This window comes from Colletotrichum acutatum (assembly GCF_030867785.1).
Source record: "Colletotrichum acutatum strain CBS 112980 chromosome Unknown BDZ83scaffold_113, whole genome shotgun sequence".
Lineage (NCBI taxonomy): Eukaryota > Fungi > Ascomycota > Sordariomycetes > Glomerellales > Glomerellaceae > Colletotrichum > Colletotrichum acutatum.
The window spans coordinates 79481-103952 of record NW_026849107.1 but is presented as its reverse complement, the minus strand read 5'-3'; the positions used below and the strand labels follow the sequence as shown (position 1 = coordinate 103952).

Genomic DNA, 24472 nt, shown 5'->3' with positions numbered 1-24472 from the left:
TCTAGGCAGGTGAGTGGTGAGTGAGTCGTGACGACTAATCATGGACCGCGACTTCGTGAGGTATGTTTATGCTGTTTATTCGTAGTGCAGTGACTGCTCGGGTTAGCTGGAGCCTGGAGATGACGGGCTACACTGGAGTCCTCCGCTTTGTTGCGTCGAGTTCCTGGTCCCTGCAGATGTTCCTGAGCATCCAGGGGTACCCATCCTGAAGAGGTATAGCTCTCCGAGTTGTCCGTTGACTGAATGGGCCACTGGACAGGGGTTAGGCATGACGAGTCGTACCGGTATAATCTTCGCTTAGGATATGAGAGTTGAATGAGCTGTGGAGGTTTTCGGATAGTATTAGACACGATACTAGGGACACGACCAGGCACGTCAGACATGTGAGCAAAGGTCGTTTGTTCTTCTAGGGAACAGACCCAGACCCAGAGACGTGGTTACGGGATACTTACCGTTAGACGTCTTTGAGAGCCGCTTAACGGCGCACCGTTTCTAGAACGGGGATCGGCCATATCAGGGTCCAGACCGGCGCAACCTTGGAGCTTGGACCATTTTGGACCGGAAGCTCCCGATTAGTCATTTCCTATCTGTTTTTCCGCTCCGAGATTAGGAGGGGCAGTGTGGGGGGTTGATCCAAATGGGAAAGAAGCACCAGGGGTGGCCCCCGGTCAATTTCCCTGGGAAGACGCGGTTCACCACCTGCTTGTTCGCCGACCCAAAATATTGTCTTTCCCCTTTGCGCGACCACCTTTCCCCTGGCGACAATGAGAATAAACACACGGCTAGGTTGACCATCTTGGCCTCATAGCTTTGTAAAGCTCGTGTCGCTATTTCTACCCCCTTCTCGTACTGTTATGACGCGACTAGTCGCCAAATCGCATCGCAAGAAAATGCAGCTGCGCGCAGCTTGACAACATTACCATCACCACCACTGTTGCCACCACTAACTACGAACGTGGCCACAACCCCAAGTCGCCATGGAATACAACCGATCGCCATCCTTCGGTCTCGGCGCTCGAGCGAACCGTCGCGCTTCTACTCAATCGACTATCGACGAGGAAGGCCGTAAACCGTTATTCTCCAAACCCTCCCGAGAGAGCCTCGAGCCTCAGAATCCCTCCCCGGCTGCAGCAGGAAGCAACAGGTTCGGATACTCGCCAACGAACGTCCAAACCAGTGCGACCGGCCGACCTCCCTCTCGCGCCGCGATCCCCCGACCCTCGAGCTCCCTTTCGCAGACCCCGTCCCTCAACTCCAACCACTCCATCGAGATCGTCTCTCCCGGCTCTCGCATTCCCAGGCCCAAATCCACAATTGGTATTTTCGCAAAAGGCTCCGGGGTCTCCGTCGCCGAGGCCTGGAAGCTAGCGGACGAGAATCGTGTACAGACTCTCGAGAAGGCGAGACGAGCTACTCCCGCAGCCATCGACGCATCGCCAAGCCCCGCCCCACGCCCCTATACCAATCGACAGGTTTCCGACGAGTCGAAGTCGCGGCGATCCCTAGGCAAAGATGCGGTTGACTACAGCCGGCCCAGACCCCTCTCGAGGATGTCGAGCGACTCGTTGCGAGACACCTACGTGGGACGGTACGGCGGTAGTCCAGGCTCCAACAGTCTCTCTAGCTCTGGAAGCTTCGATCGTCGACTGAGTCAATACGAGCGTGAGATGGCCGAGTCGCCGAGCGCGTCTCGGGATCAGGATCACTTCTTTGGTAAGACCAGAGTGGGGCCAAAGATTGCCGAGACAGGACACACCCTGGCGAGGAGAACAAGCAACAGCAGCCTTAACGGGTCTCAGAGTGTGAACCGGCGGGCTAGTAATGGCAGCTTGAATGGTGGCCCGGGCTTGGGTAGGAGGACAAGCTACGGCAGTTTGAGCGCCAGCCCGCGTCCCGGAGCATTCGCAAAGAGCCATGTTCCTGAAGGACACATAAAGGAGCTTCTGGAGCAGGATGAGAAGGGTATCAAGCGATCCGCCAGGCCGAAACCAGACGATGAGGTTGCAGCCGACACACCGTTGCCCTCTGTAGAGACCTCTCGTCTGCCTCAGGAGCCCACTCCACCAACATCTCGCCCGGCTTCTACGAACCCGGATTACCGATCCCCGGACAAGAGTTACGCCTGGCAGCTCGACGCGGATTTCACGGCGGGAGACTTGCAGATTTCAGACAGTCCACGGATAAGAACCGGTGGCGCTGGCTTCAGCGAAGCGTCCGACCGACGATCGTCTTACGGCAGTGCTTATGCTGAAGAGCAGCTTTTGGGATTGAACGGAAATCTCAGGCGGGAGTCACCGCTAGGGCCTTCTCCTCGGGCTGGGCGCTCTAATACTAGGATCGACGAGATTCGTCAGCGGGAAGAGAAAGCCAAGGAGGAGCTTGCCGAGTCGCGAAAGGCGCTGCCAAGGGCTAGGAATAACACAAGGCTGGAGGAGATTCGCGAGAGAGAGGCAGAGGCAGAGGAGCAGTTGGCCAAACTACCGCGACGCTCCTACTACCCGACACCCGATGATTTACCAGACCGTGAAGAAGTCGATACACAAGCCCCGCCAAAGAACACGAAACTCGACGAGATACGAGCCCGAGAAGCCGAGTCATTGTCTAAGAAGGCCATCGCCACTAGCCGATTGGAGGACATTAGGGAACAGAACTCAATGATGTCAAGATCCATGTCACCGGAAGGTCGGCGAAGTGGGGACTTCGCGAGAGAGTCGACGCCTATCCGAGAGGCAGCTGCGGAGTCAGTATGGCCCACAGAGGACGGCGAGCACATCGCCAACACGCCTGTCACAATCTATCGCAACTCGCCGGTGCGGGAGCGAAACAAATCGCTGTCTGAGTCGCCAGCGAGCCGGAACGAGCGGGCGAGTCCCAAGCCTGCGAGGCCACTAGGTGCGCATGCGCGAACAGACTCGAGGGATTTGTTGCAGAGGCTCGCGAGAGCTGCGAGTAGCAGTCCTGCTCCTGAGACTAATAGTCAGCCCGTGGCGATAGACGAGAAAAAGGGGCCTAGCATCGAAGACCTCGAGAAGGAGAGGTTGGAAAGGGCGAATCGAGAGAGAGAGAGATTGGAGAAGGAGAGACTCAACAGGGAGAAGCTGGAGAAGGAGAGGCTTGAGAGGGAGAAACTCGACAGAGAGAAGCTGGAGAAGGAGAGGTTGGAGAGGGAGAAGATCGAGACGGACAGGCTCGAGAAGGAGCAGCTCGCTAAGGAGAAGGACGAGAAGGAAAAACTTGAGAAAGAGAAAGTCGAAAAGGAGAAGCTTGACGAGGAGAAACGTGAACAATTGAAGCTTGAGATGGAAAGACTCGAGAAAGAAACGTCTAAGGAGACTTCGCAGAGGGCAGAGACACAGCGGCGCAGAAGCGAGGCTAGACGGTCTGCCCCCGAACACGAACCCGAATCAAACAGCCCACCACGACGGAACCGCAGAGAAACCATCAAAGTATCCGAGGCAGCTTCTACCGAAACGAAAGAAACATATGACTCCAAGTCCAGTTCCACAGATCAGCTTAATGCGCCGAAGACAGGGAGACCTAAGTCTCGCGTGGACTTCGCTGCAAGGCGCCGAGAACGTCGTCAGAAGTCAACCGACTCAGCCAAGGACAACCGTAAGAGCGTTGCCTTGTCGGATGGTGGTGATCCTACAGACCGCATCGAACAAGAGATGAAGCTTTTCGCACCTGCGGACAATCAGTCTGAGCGTGGATCGAGAGCACCTTCTGCGGAGCCTGCTACCGAGGATGAGGATAAGGACCTCGCAGGCGAGACTCCCCGGCCGAAGAAAGTCGACCCTCTATCTCTCCCTACACCTAGAGTGACCGGGGCTTACGTCGAGACACCTGCGACGGTAAAGGTCGAACGGATCGAGGAGAACACTCTGCCCCCATTGAAGAGGCCTGACCCATCTTCGAATGCTACTTTCGATAGACCGCAGAGCAGAAGAGGATCACGGCCGTTGTCAAGGGCAGGTACGTTCTTCAAGGCCACCGAGTCAGGCTCGGAAACGAGCGATCAGAAGGAGACGGGTGGAACAAGCACGACTTCCAGCCTGCGACGCCGCAACAGATCAACCTCTCGGCCACGGAAACCTCTGACCAACTCAGTCAAGCCGCCGACAGTCAAGGACGATATAAAGGAGCTTCAACGCATTCATCAGATTGAAGACTCAACCTTGGACGATTTTGAGGAGCTGTTTAACAGGCAGAAGCTTCAGAACGACCCCGACCTGGATATCGAGTCGATGCTCGATGACATTGCGGTCAAGAAGGAGGAAGTCGCAGCCAAGCCGAACATTCCAACAAGTCAGCGAAACCACGAGCTAGAGCAGTACGACAGGATGAGCAAGACATTGAAAGACGGGCTTTTCAACATTCGTACCGCTAAGCAGGGCATCGAGCGCTTGGAGGGGCAGGTGTCTCACGCTGAGGGCGGCAAACATGACGATGCTGCTACACTTGAGAAACTGTCAGAGAAGCAGCCGCTAGCCAAGGGACCGCATCACCGCCACAACCCGGATCACGCCCGCGATTGCCCAGATTGCGTTCGCCAGACTCCCATCAAGGAGGTGTCGTACCTTCACCTTCCTGTGCCGAGCCTTTACCGTCGCAATCCCTTCCGCCTGACATTCCTCGGGCTAGTGCTCCTCCTTGTCTCGCTTTGGTACGCTGTCGAGTCTGCCATGTGTGAGGCTTACTGTAGACCAACCTCATGTTCTTCGACACCTTGCGTTTGGTCACCGACGGATCCCACGTGGGGTGTTGCAATTCCTGTGAAGCTCGATGAATGGGCCACAGGTGGCTTGGGTCGCCAACTCGCGAATCAGTACTCCGAGGAGGCGTCAGATCTTTGGGCTGATGCGTTGGATTTTGTGACGGGGACCGATATTACGACTATTGATATCAACACACTCGACTTTTACGACAAGCGACAACTCCGCCGTCGTCTTCGCAAGAGGGGACTTGCGAAACGGACAGTTGTCGAGTCAGCTAGCGACAGGGCCAAGTGGGACGCCTGGCACGCCACGCGCGTGGCCAGCGAGAGAGCACAGGATGCGAGAGAAATGGGGTACGATATCGGGGACGCGGATGAGAGCCTTGGAGACGATGAGATATTGTGAGAGGAGGTAATTATTCCCGCTTATTGTACATTACTACTAGTCTTTTACATGCCACGCTTGCTGCCGGATGACAGCACGCTGGATAAGACGCTTTGGGGCACAGAACTCCTTTGGTAATTAAAGATCTTTGCAAATCAATATGGACCACACTGCAGACCTTGATACGTGATGAAGCCCTGCGTGGGGATGGATCTGATAGGCTGAGTCAAATCACGTCAACCCGGGCCGATCGCGGGCTCCGTCGGTTTCCGGGGATTCAGCCGTGATGGCCGCGGGTCACTTCTCGTGATTGGCATACTTTCTACATCCAAGCACCGCGTTCAGGATACATTACCTGCTTTAACCCTTTCAAGAAACCTCAAAATGGACGGATCCAACATCAGCTCACAAGTCAAAGTCAGCTTGGTAGACAAACCCTGGTTCGGCTTCGACCTCGACGACACACTCCACGAATTCCGCCGGGCCTCCTCGGCCGCCACGACGAAGACGCTGGAAGCCATCTCCGCCAAACACGGGACTCCCGTTGACGAGTTGAAGGAGGCGTACGGTCACGTCCTCCGCGCCAAGACGGCTGGTGCCTTTTCTGACGGTAAGACGTCGTACGAGTATCGACGGGAACGCTTCTCTTCGGTGCTGGACCGGTTCGGATTACCCAGCGACGATACGGTGTTTCTGGAGGGTTTGTTGGATGTGTATGAGCGGACTTTGAACGAGTCGCTTCAATTGAAGGATGGCGCGGAGGCGTTACTTCAGAAGTTGAAGTCTGCGGGGAAAAAAGTTGTCGTGATTACGGAGGGTCCGCAGGACGCGCAGGAGAGGACTGTGAGGGCGCTGGGGATTGGAGGGTATATTGATTTTCTGGCGACGACGAATTTCTTTGGGGTGGCTAAGACGGAGGGGTTGTTTGGGGAGGTTTTGAGGCATCTTGGGATTGGGGCGGGGGAGATTGTATTTGTTGGGGACAGTGTGGTGAGGGATATAGAACCTGCTTTGGGGGAGGGGATTTTGAGTGTATTTTTTGATGAGAGGGGGGAGACGTCTTGGGAGGGTAGGATGATGAAGGTTAAGAGCTTGAGGGATCTTGAGGGGTTGATTGGGGACGGGGATTTGTGAGGTGGTTGATGGCTTTTTCTTCACGATTGTAGGTAGTAGTGAGGCATAAGATGTATCCTCATTCTGCATCAGACTTGATATAATCTTCATTTTGCCTATACCATCAATCGCCGCGGCATATGGAAGCTGGTTGTACTCTGTCTTGACACTGGTGTTCATGAAATTCATGAATTCCAAAGCATGTTGAAGTCATCGCAAAGCTTTACAAGGCCGCCGAGAACAATAGTGGTTGGCTGCAGTCGTGGCGACATTTTGCGAAATCCGCTGCGGGACTTGATTTAAGGAAACAGAACGTTGCACTCGAAATGAATGACAGATTGATCAAGGCAATATCGAATTGGTTAGCTCAACGGCGCAGCATGCCCGTGTGGAAGGGTGGTTAAGACAAGCATCACGACCCATGCTCGGCCATCGACGTCACTGGTACGCGCTGCCATTGTCAGCAGCAAAGATCGCCAACAAACCAGGAACTTCTACGCCTCTGCACCTTTAGCCTTAAACCCAGGAACCTACCCAAGATTCTTCGCCCTTACCTCTGGTCACGATGGCTCGTTGAGACCGGTTAAGCATCCCGTCAAGTGCTGGATGACGTCGGTACATAGGTCTAGAATCAGCTGTGCTGCGCCGTAGGGCTTGGCAAGACTGCAGTCGGGCGTCTGTCAAGCTGACATTGGGCAACTGTGTAGAGAACCACTGTTGAGTCAATATTGGAGTGTGCGAGCAATTCCATCTACTATATTGATCACAAAATCTCTTGAATGAATGGTGTTTCATGTATCAAATTGAAACGAGTACCTACAGCAGCAATATCACGATATTTCAGCGAGACTTCATCTCTCCCACGAACGGTTCCGACCAACAGAGATATTAACGAGCATTACCATCAACCAGAACTTAACCCCCGGCGTCTCTCACCATTCTCAACTACAACTTCTCGGCTCTCAAAACCAAAACAACCTCCTGCCGCAATGGCTACCGCAACATGTCCAGACCCCTACCTCATAACACAACCCACACACTTCCCTATCCCGGAAAACCTCACAAATGTCGTGACGCCAGGCTACAACACATTGGATGCGCCCATGGTAGCCTGCTGCGACCCAAATCCCCTTCAGCTCGCCGAGAGCTGCTACAAGTGGTGCGAGCTTCCCGCGACCTACGCCGACGAGGAAACGGCGCTGTCTAGGTTTGTGACCTGTCGTCGTCGCTGGGCTAACAAGGAAAAGATGAGTACCAACGGAACATTGAAATATAATGAGACGTCTGGATATCCTTTCTACTTGCACGTTGCTGAAAGAGGACCTGCGGGGTCGGGTTTTACGACTGTGAGAGTTGGTATGTTTGTTTTGGTGGCTTCGATGTTTGTAGGGTTGGTTTGATTGTATTTTTAGTATATGGGTTTCTTGTTACAATCAAGATGTACATCTGGACTAGGTCAGCATGGTGTCGGGAGCTAAGGCAGGCGGTTATAGGGTGATAGTATTCCCGGTGTTATTGAGTGTTGGTTATAGCGTTGCCGGCATCATTGCAGCAAACTCTGTGGAGACATGAGCTTGGATGATTGATGTCAGTAATGAGGGAACCGGGATTGACAAATACACTTTGGCCCATTCTCATGCCGTATATCTCTAGGTACTCATTGTAAATATAGTCGATCGCGAAACTTTAAGCATCACTCAATCAAGAGTGACATACTTCAAGAAACTCGCAGAAACGGGTTGCAAATCTGTTGACTGAGATTCACATCCGCTCGGGTCCCTCCAGCTGTGACAAATCATGGGCAATGGATTTCTCTCCACGGAGATCTTAAGCTCACTTAGTGTAGATCAACGTTGGTTTCATTGAGATTTCGAAATCAAACCCAGGGGATGTTGATTACCAAGGTGGCTGCAGCCCCTCTTCCAATCGACTTACACCGCGATGCGCCAGCTTACAAATCGGCCATCACATCATCTTCAGTCTTACACACCTCACCTACATACCATCACTTCCCTATAAACTCACAGTCTGAACTATCTTGCTGCAAGAGCTCAATCGATCAATTTTCATCCAACCCTACTCACCACCAACATCAAGTCTTCCTTCACAATGGCACCCACCAGAATCGGCATCATCGGCCTTTCCTCAACCGCAACGACGGCCTGGGCATCAAGCGCCCACCTCCCCTACCTCCTCTCCCCGCGCGGCCGCGCAAAGTACACAATCACAGCCCTCTGCAACTCGAGCGTCGAAGCCGCCCAGCGCGCAGTGAAAGCCTACAACCTCCCCTCCTCCACAAAAGCCTACGGCAGCCCCGCCGATCTTGCCGCCGACCCGGACGTGGACCTCGTCGTCGTCTCGACGCGCGTAGATCAGCACTACGACACGGCTCTGTCTAGCGTTGAGGCCGGCAAGAGCGTGTATGTAGAGTGGCCTCTCGCGCAGGACGCGAAGCGCGCGGGCGAGCTGGCGGATGCGGCGAGGAGGAGCGGGGCGAGGACGGTGGTTGGGGTCCAGGGAAGGTTTGCGCCGTCGCTGTTGAAGGTGAAGGAGATTTTGGAGGAGGGGAGGATTGGAAAGGTGTTGAGTAGTGAGGTGAGGGCGGCGGGTGGTTCGCTGGATCGGAATGTTTTGCCGGTTGGGTTGAAGTATTTCACTCAGCGCGAGATTGGGGGGAATGTGATCACCATTGGCTTCGGTCACTGTGAGTTCTCTTCTTTGCCCTTATCATAAGTCTCATCAGTCATTGACATGAGCCTCCAGTGTTTGACCAGGTCCAGCACGTCCTCGGTGAGGCGACCATCCAACACTCGCACACCCAAATCCAACGCCCCGACGTCAAGATCCGCAACCCGTCAACGCAGCAAATCGTCGAGACGGTTGAAAGCAACGTACCCGATCTACTCGTCGCGACAGCAACCCTCACACCCTCAAACCTCGTCTCCGCCCAAGGCGCCACGCTCCTCGCGCGGTTCCGACGGGGCCAGCCCTTCGCCGGCGAGCCGCAACTCTCGTGGACCATCAACGGCGAAAAGGGCGAGATTCGGCTCACGTCGCATAACAGCGTCGCGCTGCAGGCGTTTGCGGACGTTGATGGGGTCAAGATTGAGGTCCACGACTTTGAGAGCGGCGAGGTGGAGAGTGTGCCGTGGGCGTGGGAGGAGGGGTGGCAGGCGGAGTTGCCTGTGCCGGCGAGGTGTGTTGGGGCGGTTTATGAGGCTTTTGCGGAGGACGAGAGTTTGCCTAGTTTTGAGGATGCTGTGAGGAGACATGAGCAGGTTGATGGGATTCTTTATAAATCGGGTTGAGTGAGATGGTTTACATGAGTGTGCAGGCTCATTGCTTCGTCCAGGGGTAGGGACCCAAGTGAGGCGTTTATTCGAGTATCACGAAAATGTGATCTTGTTCTTCTTCATCATTCCGGGCACTATACAGAGTTGATTATTGTGCTGCATGAGATTTCTTGCATCTTAACTCACTTGATGTTCTCGCATTGACGCTCACGCTCGGTTGAGTCATCCGGCGGCGGCACTAACATGCAGTTAGGCAGACAGTTGCCTTCAAAGTCAGCCTCACTTCAACATCACCCAACACATATAAGCCATGCAAGCCTGCCACCGATAAAGAACAGCATTCAAGCTTCAAATACAGACAATTAGTATGAGATCCACATCCGTAATCACCATGGACACATCACCAATCTACTTCTGGCGGGAAACCGGGCAAGAAGGCTACCTCTCCCAATGGTGGACCTCCAACCCCTTCACCCAATCTCCCTCTTCACCCTCATCCTCCTCCACACCCATAACATTCAAGTCAGCAGAACACTACATGATGCACGCGAAAGCTCTCCTCTTCACCGACCTCGCCGTCGCCCTATCCATCCTCAAAGCAGACCACCCGCGTAAAGTCAAAGCCCTCGGCCGTAAAGTGCACAATTTCAACGAAGCGCTGTGGAACGAGAACAGAGAGCGCATCGTTCGCGAGGGCAATCTCCTGAAATTCCGTTCTGCGCCAGAGTTACGGAAGAAGTTGTTGGCGACGGGGGATAGGGAGCTTGTGGAGGCGAGCCCGATGGATCGGATCTGGGGGATCGGGTTCGCGCCGGATAAGGCAGCCAGTGCGGATCGGGGTAGGTGGGGGTTGAATTTGCTGGGTAAGATTTTGATGGAGGTTAGGACGGTGTTGAGGGAGGAAGAAGAGGTTGAGGAGGAGAGGAAAGGGAGGAGGAGGGAGGTTGCTGAGGCTAAGGCGAAGCGGAGGCGGAGTTCTGAAGAGGGTGAAGACTGTCAGGTTGTAGACGAAGGGAGTGTTAAGAAGTCGAGACTAGCAGAGGAAGACGTGGGACCCGTCAAAACGGCAAATAACACGGCAAAAGAGAGGGCCCGAGAAAAGTCATGATGGGGTGAGGACATTTTCAGTTCTCGTTTGGTATTACATCGCGAAGTATGGGTAATCGCCTCGTCTACATGAAAGACACATTTTTTCCTTCTACACGTACACATACAGCCTTCAAGAGCGGTGTTGGGTTTTATCTTTCCTCCCCCTTCGGCCACACATACCATTGTGGCAACGTCGCGCCCAATGTTCGCCAGTCCCATATGCCCCCCGGTTTCTATTTTGTACAAGTAGTAAAACACTTTTTTGTTGTCTGAAGTTTTTTTTGCGAGAAGGGGGCTTTTTTGTAAGATGTTATTCATCATCCAAACATCTTCGTCGCTTTTGAGAAGTACACCCCCTTGAAAAGTCGGGAGTGGGGGGTTATAATAGTAGTGTCGGTGTTGGTGTTGGTGTTGGTGGTTGTGGTTTAGTAGTAATCCTTTCCGCTCTTCTGCATCTCAATGAGACGCCATCCTCTCGTCTCCGGGTTGCTGACGTCCTCTGGTACACGGGTGATACCGATGGCGTACGTCACCAGCTGCACTTTATCCTCCATGCCGGCCGCGAGCTCGCCAGACTTTGCGTTGCGGTAGACGTGCACCTCCTGTGTCCTGCAGGTAATAACGAAGACGGGGATTTCACCAGGGTCCAGCATGCGCGCGCGGACAATGTCGACGTGGCGGATATCGAGGATCTTGCCGTCCGACTTGAGACCGGCGGTGAGGTACTGCTTCGTCAGGGCCTCGTACACGGAGTACTGGGCCTCGGAGAGCCAGAGCTTGAGCGTCTCGATGTCGCCCTTGACGTAGGCGTCGAGAACCTCGGGCAGAATGTATTCGCGGAGCTCCTTCAAGAATGGCTCCGTTCGGAAGCTGGGGTCCATTGTACGGAACTTCTTGATGACCTGGGCCGTCTCGTTCTCGGCGAACCATCCTCCAATCTTGTCCGTGACGAGTCGCGCGGTCTCGATGAGGGGGTTTTCGGATTCGCGGTAGACCTTGCCGGCGCTGAAGAAGCCCTGGGCGAACTTGTTCGAGTCCTTGAACTCGTTCCACGCTTCCTTCCAGGCGGCGTCCTTGTGGATCGTGACGTTGGTGCCGGCGCTTCATCACAGTCAGTCGAGAGCCCCAAAACTGTAGGCAATTAATTTCCTCCAAACTTACTTGGGGTCTTCCTCAAAGATCTCAGGCTTGCCGTGCTTGAGGGCCTCAGCCTCGCGCTTCTTCCTACGCTCCTCCTTCTCAACCCACCCACCGTAGCGCGAGCTGCTGCCGTCATCGATGACATCCTTGACGTTCTTGTAGGCCTCGGTTTCGCGAATGGGCTTGGTCGCCTTGTCGAGCGCGTCTCCCGTCACGTTGGCGACCTTGCGGACGCCCTTCATGGCGGTGGTATCCCAGGTCCAGGCGGCACCCTTTCCGATAGCGCCAGCGGTGGTCTTGACGGCGCTCGTCGCAGCAGAGGAGATGGCGCCAGAGGACTTTTCGTAGGCCTCGCGGGCTTTGCGGACTCTTTCGCTCTCGGCAAAGTCCTGGATCTCGCCAGACAGTGCCTTTGTCGACTCGTTCCACTCCTTGGACTTGCCGAACTCGGCCGTAAGCGTCTCTCTGAAGACCTCCCACGGCGTCTTGTCGCCGTGGGGCGGGGGAGGCGGCATGTCCTCCTTCTTCTCCTTTTGCTTCTCTTCGCCCTCCTTACCATCCTCTCCCTCGGCCTTCTCGCCCTCCTTCTTTTCGGATGACTCCTCCTTGCCCTCAGACTCGGCGTCCTTGGCCTTGGCTTCCTCGGTGGGCTTCGCGGTATCCTCGGCGGGCTTTGCACCGACCTCAGTTGCCTTTGGCTTCTCGGTCTGCTGCTGCTGGAGCTGTCTGGCCGTCAGGTGGAAAGACCTGGATTGCATCGAGCTCGAGATGCTGCGGACATCTTCAGGGAGGAACTGTGATCGCAAAGAGGTGGGTCGTGCAGATAGTTGTCGTGATGAGGCCAGCGCAGCGTTGCCACTGATGTCTGTGGAAAGTAACCGGCTGAAGGCGGGTGTCCTGCTGTGGTTTTGGACCGCCGCCCGCGCGGAAGCTCTCACGAGCGCATTCTGAGGATTTCTCCTCGCCGATTGCACGAGAGAGTTCATACTGTGTGTGCGTGTGTAGTATAATCCAAGCCAACCGCCTCTCGACGATAACGCAAAAGAGGATATAAGGAGAAAGAGAGGTAGGAGAGGGGCGGAAAGGGGATGCGGATGACGATTGGGGGCGAGTAAAGTTGCAAAGAAATTTTGGCTCGCGACAGGTTCCGACGGGGTTCCAGAAGCTCTGGGCTCTGGCTCTGCTGGGCGAGCGATCTCGGTTGACAGCGGAGCGCGGAAAAAATCTGGGCCCTGTTCAACCGAAGACAACCCGGCGCGCCACTCGGGAACCAATCAGGCAGCGGCAACGTCTCCAGACGTTGAACGGGAGCTTTGCCAAATTTCTGAAATCTTCATTGCAGCTGGGCCATCGTCGTCACGAACAGGCCGCCCTCTCTCTCCTCATTGCGACAGGAAGCCTGACACAACTCCCGCGATGAGCTCCGCACCGACGACTCGCCTCTTGGCGAGATCCATCTTCCAGAATGTCGCCCGCCCATCCCCGATAGCACGATGCTCCCCTGCCTTTCTCCGACCCTTCTCCCAGACCCCGACTCAGCGCGCCGACGATGCGAAGAAAGGAGGCCAGGAGCTTCTCGCTGCCATGTACGGCTCCCGCTCCACAGCCTCAACAACGGCCCCGACACAAAGAACTAGCTCGCCCAGCCACAATCAGACAATGCTTCTCCAAACGCTGAACAAGGCTGCCGGCAAGTCGCTAGATGGCGGCCTCGCCTCAAGCGGCTCAGGCCTCGACGACCTCGTCCCCGAACAGGAGGACCTTTTGGAGCCGTACCACATGCACATCTACTCCCACAAGCACAACACGCACGTGACGGTCACGAAGCCCGACCGTGGCGCCATCATCTCCCTGTCGACCGGCAACATCGGCTTCAAGAAGTCCAAGAGGAAAGGATACGATGCCGCGTATCAATTGACGGCATACGTCCTCGAGAGGTTGAACTACGCTGGATGGCACAAGAAGATCAACAAGCTCGAGATTGTGCTTAGAGGATTCGGTGTTGGACGTGACGCGGCAGTCAAGGTTCTCATGGCCCCCGAGGGTAAGCTTTGGAGAAGCAAGGTCATTCGGGTGGCGGATTCGACGAGATTGAAGTTTGGTGGAACGAGGAGCAAGAACCCGAGACGTGTCTAGAGAGGGGGTACGCCGTCTGGGGTTCGCGGGGGAAGAGCAACACACCAGGCCTGTACAATACATGTACAACTGTATCATATCACAAGAGCAAAATTTCCTTGCATTCTGATGGTTTCATATCGAAAATGCAGATGTCCAACCCCGCTGGTATCAAGTGCTGTACGCCCACTAAGCCCAAACGCCAGACCTTTGTAACGCCAAAACATGCCGTATACCTAGTTGTAGAGCATCGACGACGAGCTCTACTTTCGAGCCGGAGCCCTTTCGGCAGCAGGTAGATCCCGACCCGCAGTATCCCGTACGGCCTTCTTGCCCTTACCGTTGCCGCCGCGGCGTCGTTCCTCCTCGCTATCCCAATCGGCGTCCTCTGCTTGATCTTTGGAGTTCTCGGTGAGGAATCTCGGCGGCGATTGCTTCAGCATCCTAGAGCCTTCGTGAGCACGATCGTCGTCCTCCTCCTCTTCTAGAAGTGCGCCGTCGGCGGTATCGTACTCGGGTGGGTCGATCCAGTCCCTAGGGACAACGCAGGGTAACGCGACGCCGATGCTTGCCGCACGGTTCAGCCAGCCGGGACCGGGACGGCCGGTAAGCTTTCTGCAGAGATAGGAAGTGAAGTGGTTGCAATTTTTCGTCAAGAGGTTGTAGGAGGTTCCGAGGAAGTCTCTCGAGGCTTCCTCCAGAATCGCGTCGATCTCAGCCTGGGTTGCAAAGGTAAAGCCGTGGAGGATCTCGGACTTGAAAGTGCCGCCGGGGGGCTCCGTCTTGGGCTTTGTCCAGTATACTCCCGTCACACCTCGCCGTTCGTGCCCGCCGTAAGCATACTCTCTGCCATTGATCACGACACCCGAGTGCAGTAGTGACGCGCCAAATGTCCAAAGAACAGAGGATAGGCGACCTGGCTGCAGCCTTTCTGTTAGCTGGGCTGGCGGTGACGGAACCAAGCTGTCGGTTCGGTGGGTCCGAGCAACTTACAGGTAGCAGATCATAGACATGGATTGTGACTTCGGTTTTGGATAATGACAATGTCGACCTATGCGACGCGGTACTCTGCCTGGGATTGCTCGATCGTGGAGGCATTTTTTTCCCCTGCAAGTTGTCGGGTGAGGTGTTTTTTGTAGGCTGCAGATGCTGCTGCCTTTTTGGCGTATTCCAGGTTACGTCGTGAGAGCCCGGGCAGCTGCGAGTCGGGTGGGAGGGGCGCGGCGTTGTTGGAGAAGATGAGACGATGCACGAAACGGGGAACAGGGCCAGTCTGGGGAATAAATGCGCTTAAGAGATGCTTTCTAGGACACGAGATATGGAGGGTGTTTCAGTGAAAGAAGGACACAAAGACAATGAATGAGGCTGGCTGCAGAATGAACAGAAACGTTGGACGGAACTCGCGACGAGAAGGAGACGGAAGCAAACGCAATGCACCCGGCAAAGAACCTCGAGGCAGGTCTCGTAAGGTAGCTTAGGTTCCTTAGGCTTGGCTCGGGCGGTGCTCGGCGTAGAGAAAGCGGGCGTCAGCAGAAAGGCAAAGTGCTGCATTGAACAACCTCAAGGAGCCTGGAGGTTGCTGGTTGAGCTTCAAGGCAAGGTCAAGTACATGGGCAGCCAGAGTTGTGCCACAGAAATTAAGTGGTGCTCTGCGGGATGCACAAGTACTCTTCACTGCAAGCGGGTTGAGCCAATCGCGATCCAATGGTATGCAAGGAATGAGGTCAGAGGTGGCTCCCAGCCCCGCGCTTTCCTCCAGCTTCTTTCGGGCTTCGAGCTTCCCAGCTTGGTTGCATGGTTGCTGGGATCGTTCCTGCCTTGCTTCCACTGTTCAGTGGTGCTGTCAGCGCCTTCCAGATTCAGGTGGTGGCGGCGCGACGGCGGAACAGAAACGCCGGGAGGGAAGCTGGCCCCCTTCAGGTACCTGGGCCCCGTTTTTGGTGGGGCACATTAAAATTCATCTAACAAGGCCGGCCACAACACCTCTGTCGCGAAAGCTTTTTCTTCTCGATCAAACAACCTCCGAGGTTTCTCTTCCTCTTTCTACTCTCTTCTCTCTCTACCGCTCTGCTCTCTGAGTCGTCGGGCAAATCCGCGTGATTGAGGGCTGGTCACACAGCCAAGAGTCGCCAAAACGACGTCCTTCATCCTCCTCCCTTCTTCCTTCACTTCTAAATCTCCCTCTTTGCTACCCCGCGCAGCTAGCTCTGCCTTTCGCCAAGCTCAAGTGCTTCACTGCACTCTACTCTACACCACCACACGTCACTACGCAAAATCAAGACGCACAATGCCTCCCAAGAAGCAAGTCGTCGAGGAGAAGATCCTCCTGGGCAGGCCCGGTAACAACCTGAAGAGTGGAATTGTGGGTGCTGCGCCTTGAGCCTTCGCTTTCGCCTTGGCCTTAGAACCTGTCCGGGATCAGGCTGACCCCCCTTCTCTTCTCTTCAGGTTGGCCTTGCAAACGTTGGAAAGTCCACCCTCTTCCAGGCCATTACCAAGTGCAACCTGGGAAACCCGGCCAACTTCCCCTACGCCACCATCGACCCTGAGGAGGCACGTGTCATCGTCCCCGATGAGCGCTATGATTGGCTTTGCGAAAAGTACAACCCCAAGTCGCGCGTGCCTGCCAACCTTACGGTCTACGATATCGCTGGTCTGACAAGAGGTGCCTCCACTGGTGCCGGTCTCGGCAACGCCTTCTTGTCGCACATTCGCGCCGTCGATGCCATCTTCCAGGTCGTCCGTTGCTTCGACGATGCCGAGATTATCCACGTCGAGGGTGACGTTAACCCTACCCGTGATCTCGACATCATCAGCGACGAGCTGCGATTGAAGGATATTGAGTTCACCGAGAAGGCCCTCGAGAACCAGAAGAAGAAGACTCGCTCTGGCGGCAAGGGCCTCGAGCACAAGAAGGCCATGGAGGAGCAGGCTACCATTGAGAAGATTCTTCAGCACTTGAAGGATGGCAATGAAGTCCGCAAGGGTACCTGGGGCCCCAAGGAAGTAAGACTGACAACTACATTTCTTTTCCTCATCCCACGCCTCTCGTCACATGATGACAAAGGATCTAAGATCCGAACTATAAACCCAGCTCTTCGAATGCTACGGCATATTGAGACAAAAAACCCATTCTGATTTGACACATCTCCCTCATACAATTTCATCGCAAAACACTTATGAGAGGGAACCGTTTCTGACAAAAACAATAGATCGAGGTCATCAACCCCTTGTTCCTCCTCACCGCCAAGCCCGTCGTCTACTTGGTCAATCTTTCGGAGAAGGACTTCATTCGCAAGAAGAACAAGTACCTTCCCAAGGTTGCTGAGTGGGTTAAGGAGCACGCTCAAGGCGACCCCATCATCCCCATCTCCGTCTCTTTCGAGGAGCGCTTGACCCGCTACGAGACTGAGGCTGAGTCCAAGGAGGAGCAGAAGAACGTTGGTGCCGAGTCCGCTCTGCCCAAGATCGTTCTTCAGATGCGAAAGGTCCTCAACCTTGGCAGCTTCTTCACCACCGGCACGGACGAAGTCCGCCAGTGGACTCTCCGCAACGGCACCAAGGCGCCCCAGGCTGCCGGTGTCATTCACACCGACTTTGAAAAGACCTTTATTCAAGTCCTTGTCTACAACTTCACCACGCTCAAGGAGCTCGGCACTGAAGCCGAGGTCAAGGCCAAGGGCAAGGTTATGACGAAGGGTAAGGACTACGTTGTGGAAGATGGAGACATCTTGCTCATCAAGGCCGGTGCTGCCAAGGGTTAGAGAACGAATATCTGATGGAAACTTGAGATATTGGGAATGGTCAAAAGCTCTGCCTTTTCGGTTTAGATATCACTGCCGGCTAATAGAAGTCCTTTGCCACCATAAGCTGCAGATATAAGATGTGAGATGTGTGAGACCGTTGGTGAAATACTGCAACAATGAATGTTGTGCATATGAAGTACTTGATTAAAGAGAGCCATGTGCTTGTTTCCTGACTGCCTGTGCCCGTGCCCCTTAATCGCATAAAGGGGGGTCCCCCCGGCCCAGCTTCTCAGCGACCGCAGCACAGACCACCTGGCTTCGAGACCTTGAGAGCTTCATCCAGGTCCATAGTAATACTGTATGTTCACTGCAACACCATCTTTGAGATCCCCTCGACCCCTTCAATACGATGAGCCAACCTCCAATAAACCGCGGACATGGACGAAACATATCAGTGACGAGGCGTAAGTGCTTATCATTCACCATGGCAAACCTCCACAAATCTCAGAGCCCGCTTTCTTTTCACTCTCGGTGTATCTCATCACCCTGGTTCTGGCAGAAGCTATGGCCCCCATATCTCATGAATGAGACTGAGAATGAGGGACGAAGTGTCACCGAATCTTCACTAATACTTTTCGTATAGCGGTTCGTCCACGGTCCTCGACTAAGGGTCCGCTCGACTTGGATGAGTGAGTTTCAGTCCATGTCATGTCTTGGAATATCTATCTTTTCTAACAGGTTCTCAAGCACCCCTCTGAATGATCCATTGTCGCCAAAAGCGGCCGCCACAGAAGACACGACGCAGCCGCGCCCGATATCAGGACAACGCTCGCCAGCGCTGCCTCACTCTCCCGCAGCACCGCCCGTAAAGACAACCGTCACCAAGGACTTTGGGTTCCTCCTGCGGCCCGAGATCTACCATACCATCCAACCCGTCAACGTCCCGGTCGCATTCAGGAACTCGTCCAAGCAGCCGCCAGCCGATGCTCCGCTCGAAGACCTACTAGCAAAGGGCCACTTCCGCGCCGCCGCCATCGCCGCGGTCCAGGAGCTGACAGCCACAGGCAGCCCCGACCGGCCTCGGGTCGCTCCGTCGGACCATCAGAGGATCTTTAGCCTGCTGTACACGCGGCTGGCGTGCTTGACGCTCATCGACGCAACGGCGGTAGCGGCGCAGGAGGTAAGGGCGCTGGAAGATTTGAATGCAGGCGTCTACATTGATGAGACGACGGGCGAGCACCTCGTCCCCTGGGAGCTGCGCGTGCTCAACGTCCGGCTACAGGCCCTCGGGTTCAGCGACCCGCGCAGGTCCGTCATGAGCTACCACGACCTGGCGCGGGAGGCGCGCGAGCAGATCAGCAAGGCGACGGCGCGGCACGATAACTCGGCGAGGGAGCTCTGGAAGGCGCGGCTGCAGGATCTGGGTGTTGCTGTCGCGGGCGCGCTGGTGGAAATGGATGATCCCGCTGGCGCGGCGCATCACTTGGCCGCGCTCAAGGACCGCGGGGACGGCAAGATGGCGCTGTCGAGGGCTCTGCTTTGGCTTCACTTGGGGGATGCGGACGCGGCGCGGCGGTGCATCGTGCGAGGGGAGGGTTCTGGGGAGGAGGGCAAGCATGCTGAGACGGTTGTGAGCGCGCTTTGTCAGATGGCTGATGGGGAGTACGAGGCGGCGCTTGCGACGTGGAGAGGGCTGAGGGAGGAAGTTGCGGACGAGATGGTTGGTGTCAACATGGCGGTGTGTCTTCTTTACACTGGCAAGTTGACAGAGGTGAGTTTTTATTTCTTTTTTTTTCTCTTCTCGAGTCTTTTTTTCTCGTTCTCGTGTTGTTACCTGAGGTCTCATTTCATGACACACATTTCATGACAACTCAAACATGAAAAAGACGGCTGACAACGAGGCATACATCAGGCACGAGCCATTTTTGAGGACATGGTTGGGTCCGGCTACTCATCGCACACTCTGCTCTTCAACCTCAGCACAACCTATGAACTCTGCACCGAGCGGAACCGGAACCTCAAGGTAAGGCTCGTTGACAAGGTGACCGATCTAGAGGAGACTCCGAGGGGCTGGGAGAAGAATAATGCCGACTTTAAGCTGTAAAATCACAACAAAATAAAAAGTATAGCTTCACGATGATCCTCCGAGGCAAGGAGCCTATGGAGCACAGGATGAGGATTGTTCATGTATTACTGTGCAAGCCTCATTCCCATCCGTGTGGTCCCCCGAAAACGGACTTGTCCAATTGGAGCCATCCTAGCTGATTGTACCCCTGTCCGCTCAATGAAGCAAGTCTCCGCACTGACATGCACAGTCGGGGACCGGACTTGCTTACAACGCTTACCAAGATGCTTACCTACGAGACTTGCATGCTTTTGCAGACTGACAAACCGCACAGTAAACACCAGACGAAGTGCAGGTCGGCCGCCGGAGGAAAGCCAAGACTTTTTGAGGCGGGGGGATGATGCGAATACGGCTCTTATTGTGTTCAAATGTTCAGATGGTGAGGTGATGTTAAAAGAATGGACTTCCCGCGGTTTCCGGCTGCTGGCGGTGAGTTTGAGATTGGGACTCGTAATGTTCTTATTAGAGACGTCGCCGGTTGAAGTTCTCACGAGCCACGCAAATTCTCTCTTATTGATTAGCTGCGAAAACCGACTGCTGAACACACACATTAGGGGGCACATTTCTTTATCAGTTCAATTCGAACAAAATCATGGAAGTGAATACGTTCCGGGAGCAAACCCTCCACCTGCTCGAGAGAATAGCACAGTCTCAGACAGCCCTAGAAAAGCGCCTCGCCACGATGGAAACAATGCTCTCCCACCACGATACGCAGCCGCCGCAACACCCAACCTTTCCGCAATTCCGTCAGCTGCCTCCCGAACTACGACTTCGAGTCTGGTCCCTCGTCGCCGTACCTTCACGCGTCCTCCGTCTAGACGCACGGGACGGGAAGAAAACCAAGTCGAACAAATCATCTTCGTCACCGCCGCTTTTACGCCCGCCCGCCATCGCCGGAGCGTGTCGTGAGTCGCGGGCCGTGGCGACGAAGCATGGGGCGCTGGCGAGACTCACGTATGAAGGGAGTGAGACGGGTAAAGGAGGCAGGACGCGGTGTTATTGGTTTGACGGGGACCGCGACGTGCTTGAGTTGGACAGCTGGGTTGACGTCGAGGGAGACGAGCCGCGAGGGATCAGGGATCTCGTGCAGAGGGCGCGGCATGTGCTTGTTGGTCGCGCTGAGGCGGAGTGGTATGCCCGTCTATTCGAGCGCGGGGCGCTGGTGAAGCGCGTAAGTTTGAAGTTTGATGCGTTGGGTGTGCGGTGTAGTACGCATGGCTGGGACGCCGTCAGATGTATGTTTGGCGGCGGCGGCGGCGGCGAAGCTGAGACTTCTATCGTCGTTACGGACTTGGAGGACGCGGATGAGATTGCGCGTGTGAAGAGCGTGCTGGGCTCTGGGTGGCGGAACCCGGTGTTTTTGGAGTTTGATCTGGAGCTCTGGGCCAGGAGCGGGACGGAGAGGGTTGGACGGGCTGTGAGGGATGACAAGTGGATGAGGAGGTTGAATGGTACTTGGGCGAGTGAGGTTGCGAGGGGGTGGGTTATGGCTCAGGCTGGGGCGTCTATACCAGGAAAAGAGGGCAAAGAAACGAAGGATTTACGACCAGGGGAGGGCGTTGCGATGGTGATGAGAGACTTGGAAGCCTCGGAGACGAAGAAACGCATTGCGAGGGCAGCGGCTTTGGATGTCGAAGACAGATTTGTGAGGGAGGCGCTTCTGGGTATGCCCGAAGTCAGGTTTGTGAGAGCTTTTTGTCGTGATGAAGACTACGATACCTGCCATTCATAGCAAGGCGACCTTCACCATTTTAGAACCTTATATGCCGAGATATCGCGGCCATTAGCTCCACGCAGATTTTGGTCTTGCCTCCATCCCACAAGCCTTGTCGGCCATTAGTCTTTCCGCTCGAGAGAGCTCGAAAGAACCACTTCGATTGTTCCACCTCGAAGCTCTACCTCTTCAACATTATAGACGGAACAAAGAAGCAAAAGCCTTATATTAAACTCCATTAAGAGAAGAGGCACATGCACGAGACTCTGTCCGTCTACCTGATGCTCCATAGAAGCATTATACCGTAGGCAAGCCAGTACTGTTCAGACTGTAAGCCAAACTCCATTCGTCTGACCTCCATAATTCGAAATGTGTTGGGTTCTCACGGTCACCATTCATCCGTAGTGCGAGTACCTCCCAGACATAGGTTCCAGCCGGCACAAAGGTTCTGTTGTCCTCTGAGCCGCCCCAAAACCAGGCTGCAGTCATTGGCTCCGCGTCTGTTCCGACGGTGTCGTTGTGGAATGGTGCTTCGCCAGTCCTGGTGTTCACCATGGAATAAGTGACTAGCCTGCTCCTCACAACTTGCTGAAAGGCAAATCCGGGATATACGCCGTCAGGATAGGTGATGGGGTTCTCGTCGGTACCGACGCTGGCGTTGTATGTGGCATTGAATATCCTTCCGGGCTCAACATCGATGAATGCGAAATCCGGCAGCCTGACTCCAATCAATTCAGTCTGAGTCCGATCAATGATGGGTAAGTTCAGCAGCGATCCTCCATAGCCAGTATAAGGCACAGTCAGAAGATTTGCCTCCGAGGCTGATGATTGGACTGCGATGTAACCGCCAAAAAAGGATAGCCGACTTGCTGCATCGGCCAAGTCGGGTTCGGAGAGGATCGTTACTGCCACGGACGCAGACTCGCCGCCTTTTAGAGTCAGAGTTTTGGGAGAAATCGATACGCTAGCGTAGGCATCGCTGATACTTGGCAATGAGAAGGTGTAGAGGGCCGCAGGATCGATCACGTAACCTGAACCCGCTGGTACATGATCCAGTTGATAGGTGAGCTCCTCGACACCAGTGTTTGTGAGTGTGAAACTTAGGAACGGCGGTCTGTGATCGGTGTCGTTGAAAGCAAGCTCCGTCACGTTGACAGTCGTGGCGCTCCTTACAGCAGACCAGGCGTCGACCCTTCCACCTCCTTGCTGCTGGACCGGGGCCTTGATATCATGAACTTTGAAGTTTGGAATGCCGTCGTTATAGTTAACAGGATCTGCCGTTGCCACGATAGCATTGCGAATCTGGCGCGGCGACCACTCGGGATGAGCAGACTTTACGAGAGCGGCGACGCCGCCCAGGTACGGCGTTGAGAAGCTGGTCCCGGCCCACACGCCTAGGCCACCGAGGCGCGCGGGGAACGGCATGGCGACGTACTGCGATGGTCCAAGAACAGCCACGCCCATATGTGTATCCAAGGCCGGACCCCAGGTTGTCCAGGATGACGGTGTCAGACCCGTCTGGTTGTTGGGGATGAAGGCGAGGTTCATATTGGCTGAAGATGGATCGCCGGTCAGGGAGAGATCAACGCGGCCGTGTTTTGCGAGTAGCAATACGAGTTTTGAGGCTTCATCGAAACCGATATTAACTGCTGCACGTATAGAAGGGCTCAGATTGGTACTACCCATGCGGGGGATGCTGAGTGCGTGAATGGCATAGTTGGGGGCGTAACCCATGACATAGGGTATTCCATACTTGGTGGTGATATCCAAGGACGTGTCGTTTGCGTCGTTCCAGCATTCGTACCTAGACTGGAGAAGAATAGTTGTTGCCGGATCTGAGGGCGGTTTTGCGCCGGCTGGAAGAGGTCGGCAAGGAGACACAATATCTTGGGGTCCCTCAAGAGCTGCAGGGTCGAAAGCGCCAGGCCACCACAATGTCAAGTTGGCCTGGGCGGGCATGTCGAATATTTGAGTATCGGTGGGATCACTCGGGTGGTAGTACACTGGGCCAGTCTCACCGCCTGCTGTCCAGTTTCCTTGCCATGTGTAGACCGGAACAAGGGAAGTGTCGTAGGTACCGATAGCCATGCCACCGCGACTCGCCGTGGGGGCTCTGATCGAGTACAGCCCCGGACCGGTGTTGCCGGCAACAGTAGTAACAAGAGTACCGTTGTTAAACATACGCTCTATCAACGCGGGCCAAGGGGCTAGCCTCGTAGTCAGCAAGCGAACGCGGTCAATCAGTAGGCGGATGGATACGCAACAGTTGTCGGACTATACAGAACAAGCACCACTTACCTTCAGGATATTCTAACTCGTAACTGTAAGGAATAGAAATGATGTCCAGGTGTCGCTCGTACATATGAAGGAAGTCATTCACCTGGTCGTCCCCGTTAATGGGGTTGACGCAGTCAGAGTTGGCGATCGCTTCAAAGATGGCATCCGGTGCGACACCAGTATAACCCCATAGAGGATCGCCCTTCCCGCCGGCGATGCCGAGATTCCCGGTGCCGTGCGGGTCACAGCTCCCGGCTGAGTTATTGGCGCCGGTCCGCAAGTTAGCGGTGTATGCGATGTTCGTTTCAACCAGGCCGGGTGCAGTCACATCAATCGCAGCGTCCATGATGGCAACACGGACGTTTGCGCCAGTTACATTCTCCTCGTGTAAGCGCAAGACACCAGTGTCCTCGTGCGAAGCCCGGAGCAGCGCGGACTTCGAGGCGATGCTGGTGCTGTCGAGGTTTTCTTGCATAACGCTTCTGCGCTTCACGTCGTTTGTTTCTGGATACTTTTGCTGTCCATGTGGGAGTTCCTGTTGCTTCAACGTTCTTGGGTCTTCAACCAACCCCCCTTGGGAGGGAAGGCGCCATACATTCCGGGCATCAGTGGCGCGAGCGATAGTATTCAGTGATGGTTGGTGGAGTTGAGCCACTCCTTCGCCGCATTTCAGCGAGAAAGAGGCTCCGTGGAGAATGTTCGAGTTGTACTCGCGGAAACTACTGACGGAGCAGTGGAAGCCGTATTCTCGAAGTCCAGTC

At 55.0% G+C, this 24472-nt stretch overlaps 12 protein-coding genes across 12 annotated transcripts; 9 read left to right on the top strand and 3 right to left on the bottom strand.

Annotated features, from left to right (window-relative positions):
- Window positions 1-686: 686 nt before the first annotated feature.
- On the top strand, window positions 687-5369 carry BDZ83DRAFT_634622 (uncharacterized protein). Its single transcript, XM_060509112.1, has one exon. The coding sequence runs from the start codon at window positions 978-980 to the stop codon at window positions 5118-5120; it is 4143 nt and encodes a 1380-aa protein (XP_060360673.1). The 5' UTR covers window positions 687-977; the 3' UTR covers window positions 5121-5369.
- A 1-nt stretch (window position 5370) lies between these two features.
- On the top strand, window positions 5371-6385 carry BDZ83DRAFT_707764 (HAD-superfamily hydrolase, subfamily IA). Its single transcript, XM_060511552.1, has one exon. It carries the CDS (start codon window positions 5484-5486, stop codon window positions 6231-6233), a length of 750 nt encoding a protein of 249 aa, XP_060360672.1. The 5' UTR covers window positions 5371-5483; the 3' UTR covers window positions 6234-6385.
- An 816-nt stretch (window positions 6386-7201) lies between these two features.
- Window positions 7202-7970, top strand: BDZ83DRAFT_655513 (uncharacterized protein; the record flags this gene model as incomplete). The annotated part of the gene is made up of 2 exons (XM_060510803.1): window positions 7202-7568; window positions 7885-7970. The coding sequence occupies 2 exons, from the start codon at window positions 7202-7204 to the stop codon at window positions 7968-7970; spliced, it is 453 nt and encodes a 150-aa protein (XP_060360671.1).
- Window positions 7971-8321: 351 nt separating this feature from the next.
- Window positions 8322-9520, top strand: BDZ83DRAFT_755964 (uncharacterized protein; the record flags this gene model as incomplete). Its single annotated transcript, XM_060514685.1, has 2 exons — window positions 8322-8916; window positions 8976-9520. The coding sequence occupies 2 exons, from the start codon at window positions 8322-8324 to the stop codon at window positions 9518-9520; spliced, it is 1140 nt and encodes a 379-aa protein (XP_060360670.1).
- Window positions 9521-9902: 382 nt separating this feature from the next.
- BDZ83DRAFT_536493 (uncharacterized protein) lies at window positions 9903-10427 on the top strand (the record flags this gene model as incomplete). Its single annotated transcript, XM_060503363.1, has 1 exon — window positions 9903-10427. A coding segment is annotated over one exon (525 nt), but the record flags the coding sequence as incomplete, so codon positions are not given.
- A 592-nt stretch (window positions 10428-11019) lies between these two features.
- BDZ83DRAFT_655511 (Tim44-like domain-containing protein) lies at window positions 11020-12720 on the bottom strand (the record flags this gene model as incomplete). The annotated part of the gene is made up of 2 exons (XM_060510802.1): window positions 11020-11695; window positions 11756-12720. 2 exons carry the CDS (start codon window positions 12718-12720, stop codon window positions 11020-11022), a joined length of 1641 nt encoding a protein of 546 aa, XP_060360668.1.
- A 285-nt stretch (window positions 12721-13005) lies between these two features.
- Window positions 13006-13974, top strand: BDZ83DRAFT_634594 (uncharacterized protein). Its single transcript, XM_060509111.1, has one exon. It carries the CDS (start codon window positions 13151-13153, stop codon window positions 13868-13870), a length of 720 nt encoding a protein of 239 aa, XP_060360667.1. The 5' UTR covers window positions 13006-13150; the 3' UTR covers window positions 13871-13974.
- A 17-nt stretch (window positions 13975-13991) lies between these two features.
- Window positions 13992-15043, bottom strand: BDZ83DRAFT_41169 (PPPDE putative peptidase domain-containing protein). The gene is made up of 2 exons (XM_060502915.1): window positions 14843-15043; window positions 13992-14769 (listed from the first exon to the last, which is right to left on the bottom strand). Exons 1-2 carry the CDS (start codon window positions 14945-14947, stop codon window positions 14113-14115), a joined length of 762 nt encoding a protein of 253 aa, XP_060360666.1. The 5' UTR covers window positions 14948-15043; the 3' UTR covers window positions 13992-14112.
- Window positions 15044-15742: 699 nt separating this feature from the next.
- Window positions 15743-17763, top strand: BDZ83DRAFT_634589 (P-loop containing nucleoside triphosphate hydrolase protein). The gene is made up of 3 exons (XM_060509109.1): window positions 15743-16211; window positions 16298-16855; window positions 17062-17763. The coding sequence occupies exons 1-3, from the start codon at window positions 16137-16139 to the stop codon at window positions 17611-17613; spliced, it is 1185 nt and encodes a 394-aa protein (XP_060360665.1). The 5' UTR covers window positions 15743-16136; the 3' UTR covers window positions 17614-17763.
- A 241-nt stretch (window positions 17764-18004) lies between these two features.
- BDZ83DRAFT_761334 (uncharacterized protein) lies at window positions 18005-20187 on the top strand (the record flags this gene model as incomplete). Its single annotated transcript, XM_060515181.1, has 4 exons — window positions 18005-18059; window positions 18239-18284; window positions 18343-19370; window positions 19497-20187. The coding sequence occupies 4 exons, from the start codon at window positions 18005-18007 to the stop codon at window positions 19697-19699; spliced, it is 1332 nt and encodes a 443-aa protein (XP_060360664.1). The 3' UTR covers window positions 19700-20187.
- A 125-nt stretch (window positions 20188-20312) lies between these two features.
- On the top strand, window positions 20313-21452 carry BDZ83DRAFT_587205 (uncharacterized protein; the record flags this gene model as incomplete). The annotated part of the gene is made up of 1 exon (XM_060506016.1): window positions 20313-21452. The coding sequence occupies one exon, from the start codon at window positions 20313-20315 to the stop codon at window positions 21450-21452; it is 1140 nt and encodes a 379-aa protein (XP_060360663.1).
- A 52-nt stretch (window positions 21453-21504) lies between these two features.
- Window positions 21505-24186, bottom strand: BDZ83DRAFT_761320 (peptidase S8/S53 domain-containing protein; the record flags this gene model as incomplete). The annotated part of the gene is made up of 2 exons (XM_060515180.1): window positions 21505-23641; window positions 23733-24186. The coding sequence occupies 2 exons, from the start codon at window positions 24184-24186 to the stop codon at window positions 21732-21734; spliced, it is 2364 nt and encodes a 787-aa protein (XP_060360662.1). The 3' UTR covers window positions 21505-21731.
- Window positions 24187-24472: the final 286 nt, after the last annotated feature.

Coding starts and splice junctions, on each gene's coding strand:
- BDZ83DRAFT_634622 (XM_060509112.1), top strand. CDS start 978: ATGGAATACAACCGATCGCCATCCTTCGGTCTCGGCGCTCGAGCGAAC.
- BDZ83DRAFT_707764 (XM_060511552.1), top strand. CDS start 5,484: ATGGACGGATCCAACATCAGCTCACAAGTCAAAGTCAGCTTGGTAGAC.
- BDZ83DRAFT_634594 (XM_060509111.1), top strand. CDS start 13,151: ATGAGCTCCGCACCGACGACTCGCCTCTTGGCGAGATCCATCTTCCAG.
- BDZ83DRAFT_41169 (XM_060502915.1), bottom strand. CDS start 14,947: ATGCCTCCACGATCGAGCAATCCCAGGCAGAGTACCGCGTCGCATAGG. Junction 14,770..14,842: donor ATGTCTATGATCTGCTACCT/GTAAGTTGCTCG, acceptor GAAAGGCTGCAG/CCAGGTCGCCTATCCTCTGT.
- BDZ83DRAFT_634589 (XM_060509109.1), top strand. CDS start 16,137: ATGCCTCCCAAGAAGCAAGTCGTCGAGGAGAAGATCCTCCTGGGCAGG. Junction 16,212..16,297: donor ACAACCTGAAGAGTGGAATT/GTGGGTGCTGCG, acceptor TCTTCTCTTCAG/GTTGGCCTTGCAAACGTTGG. Junction 16,856..17,061: donor GTACCTGGGGCCCCAAGGAA/GTAAGACTGACA, acceptor CAAAAACAATAG/ATCGAGGTCATCAACCCCTT.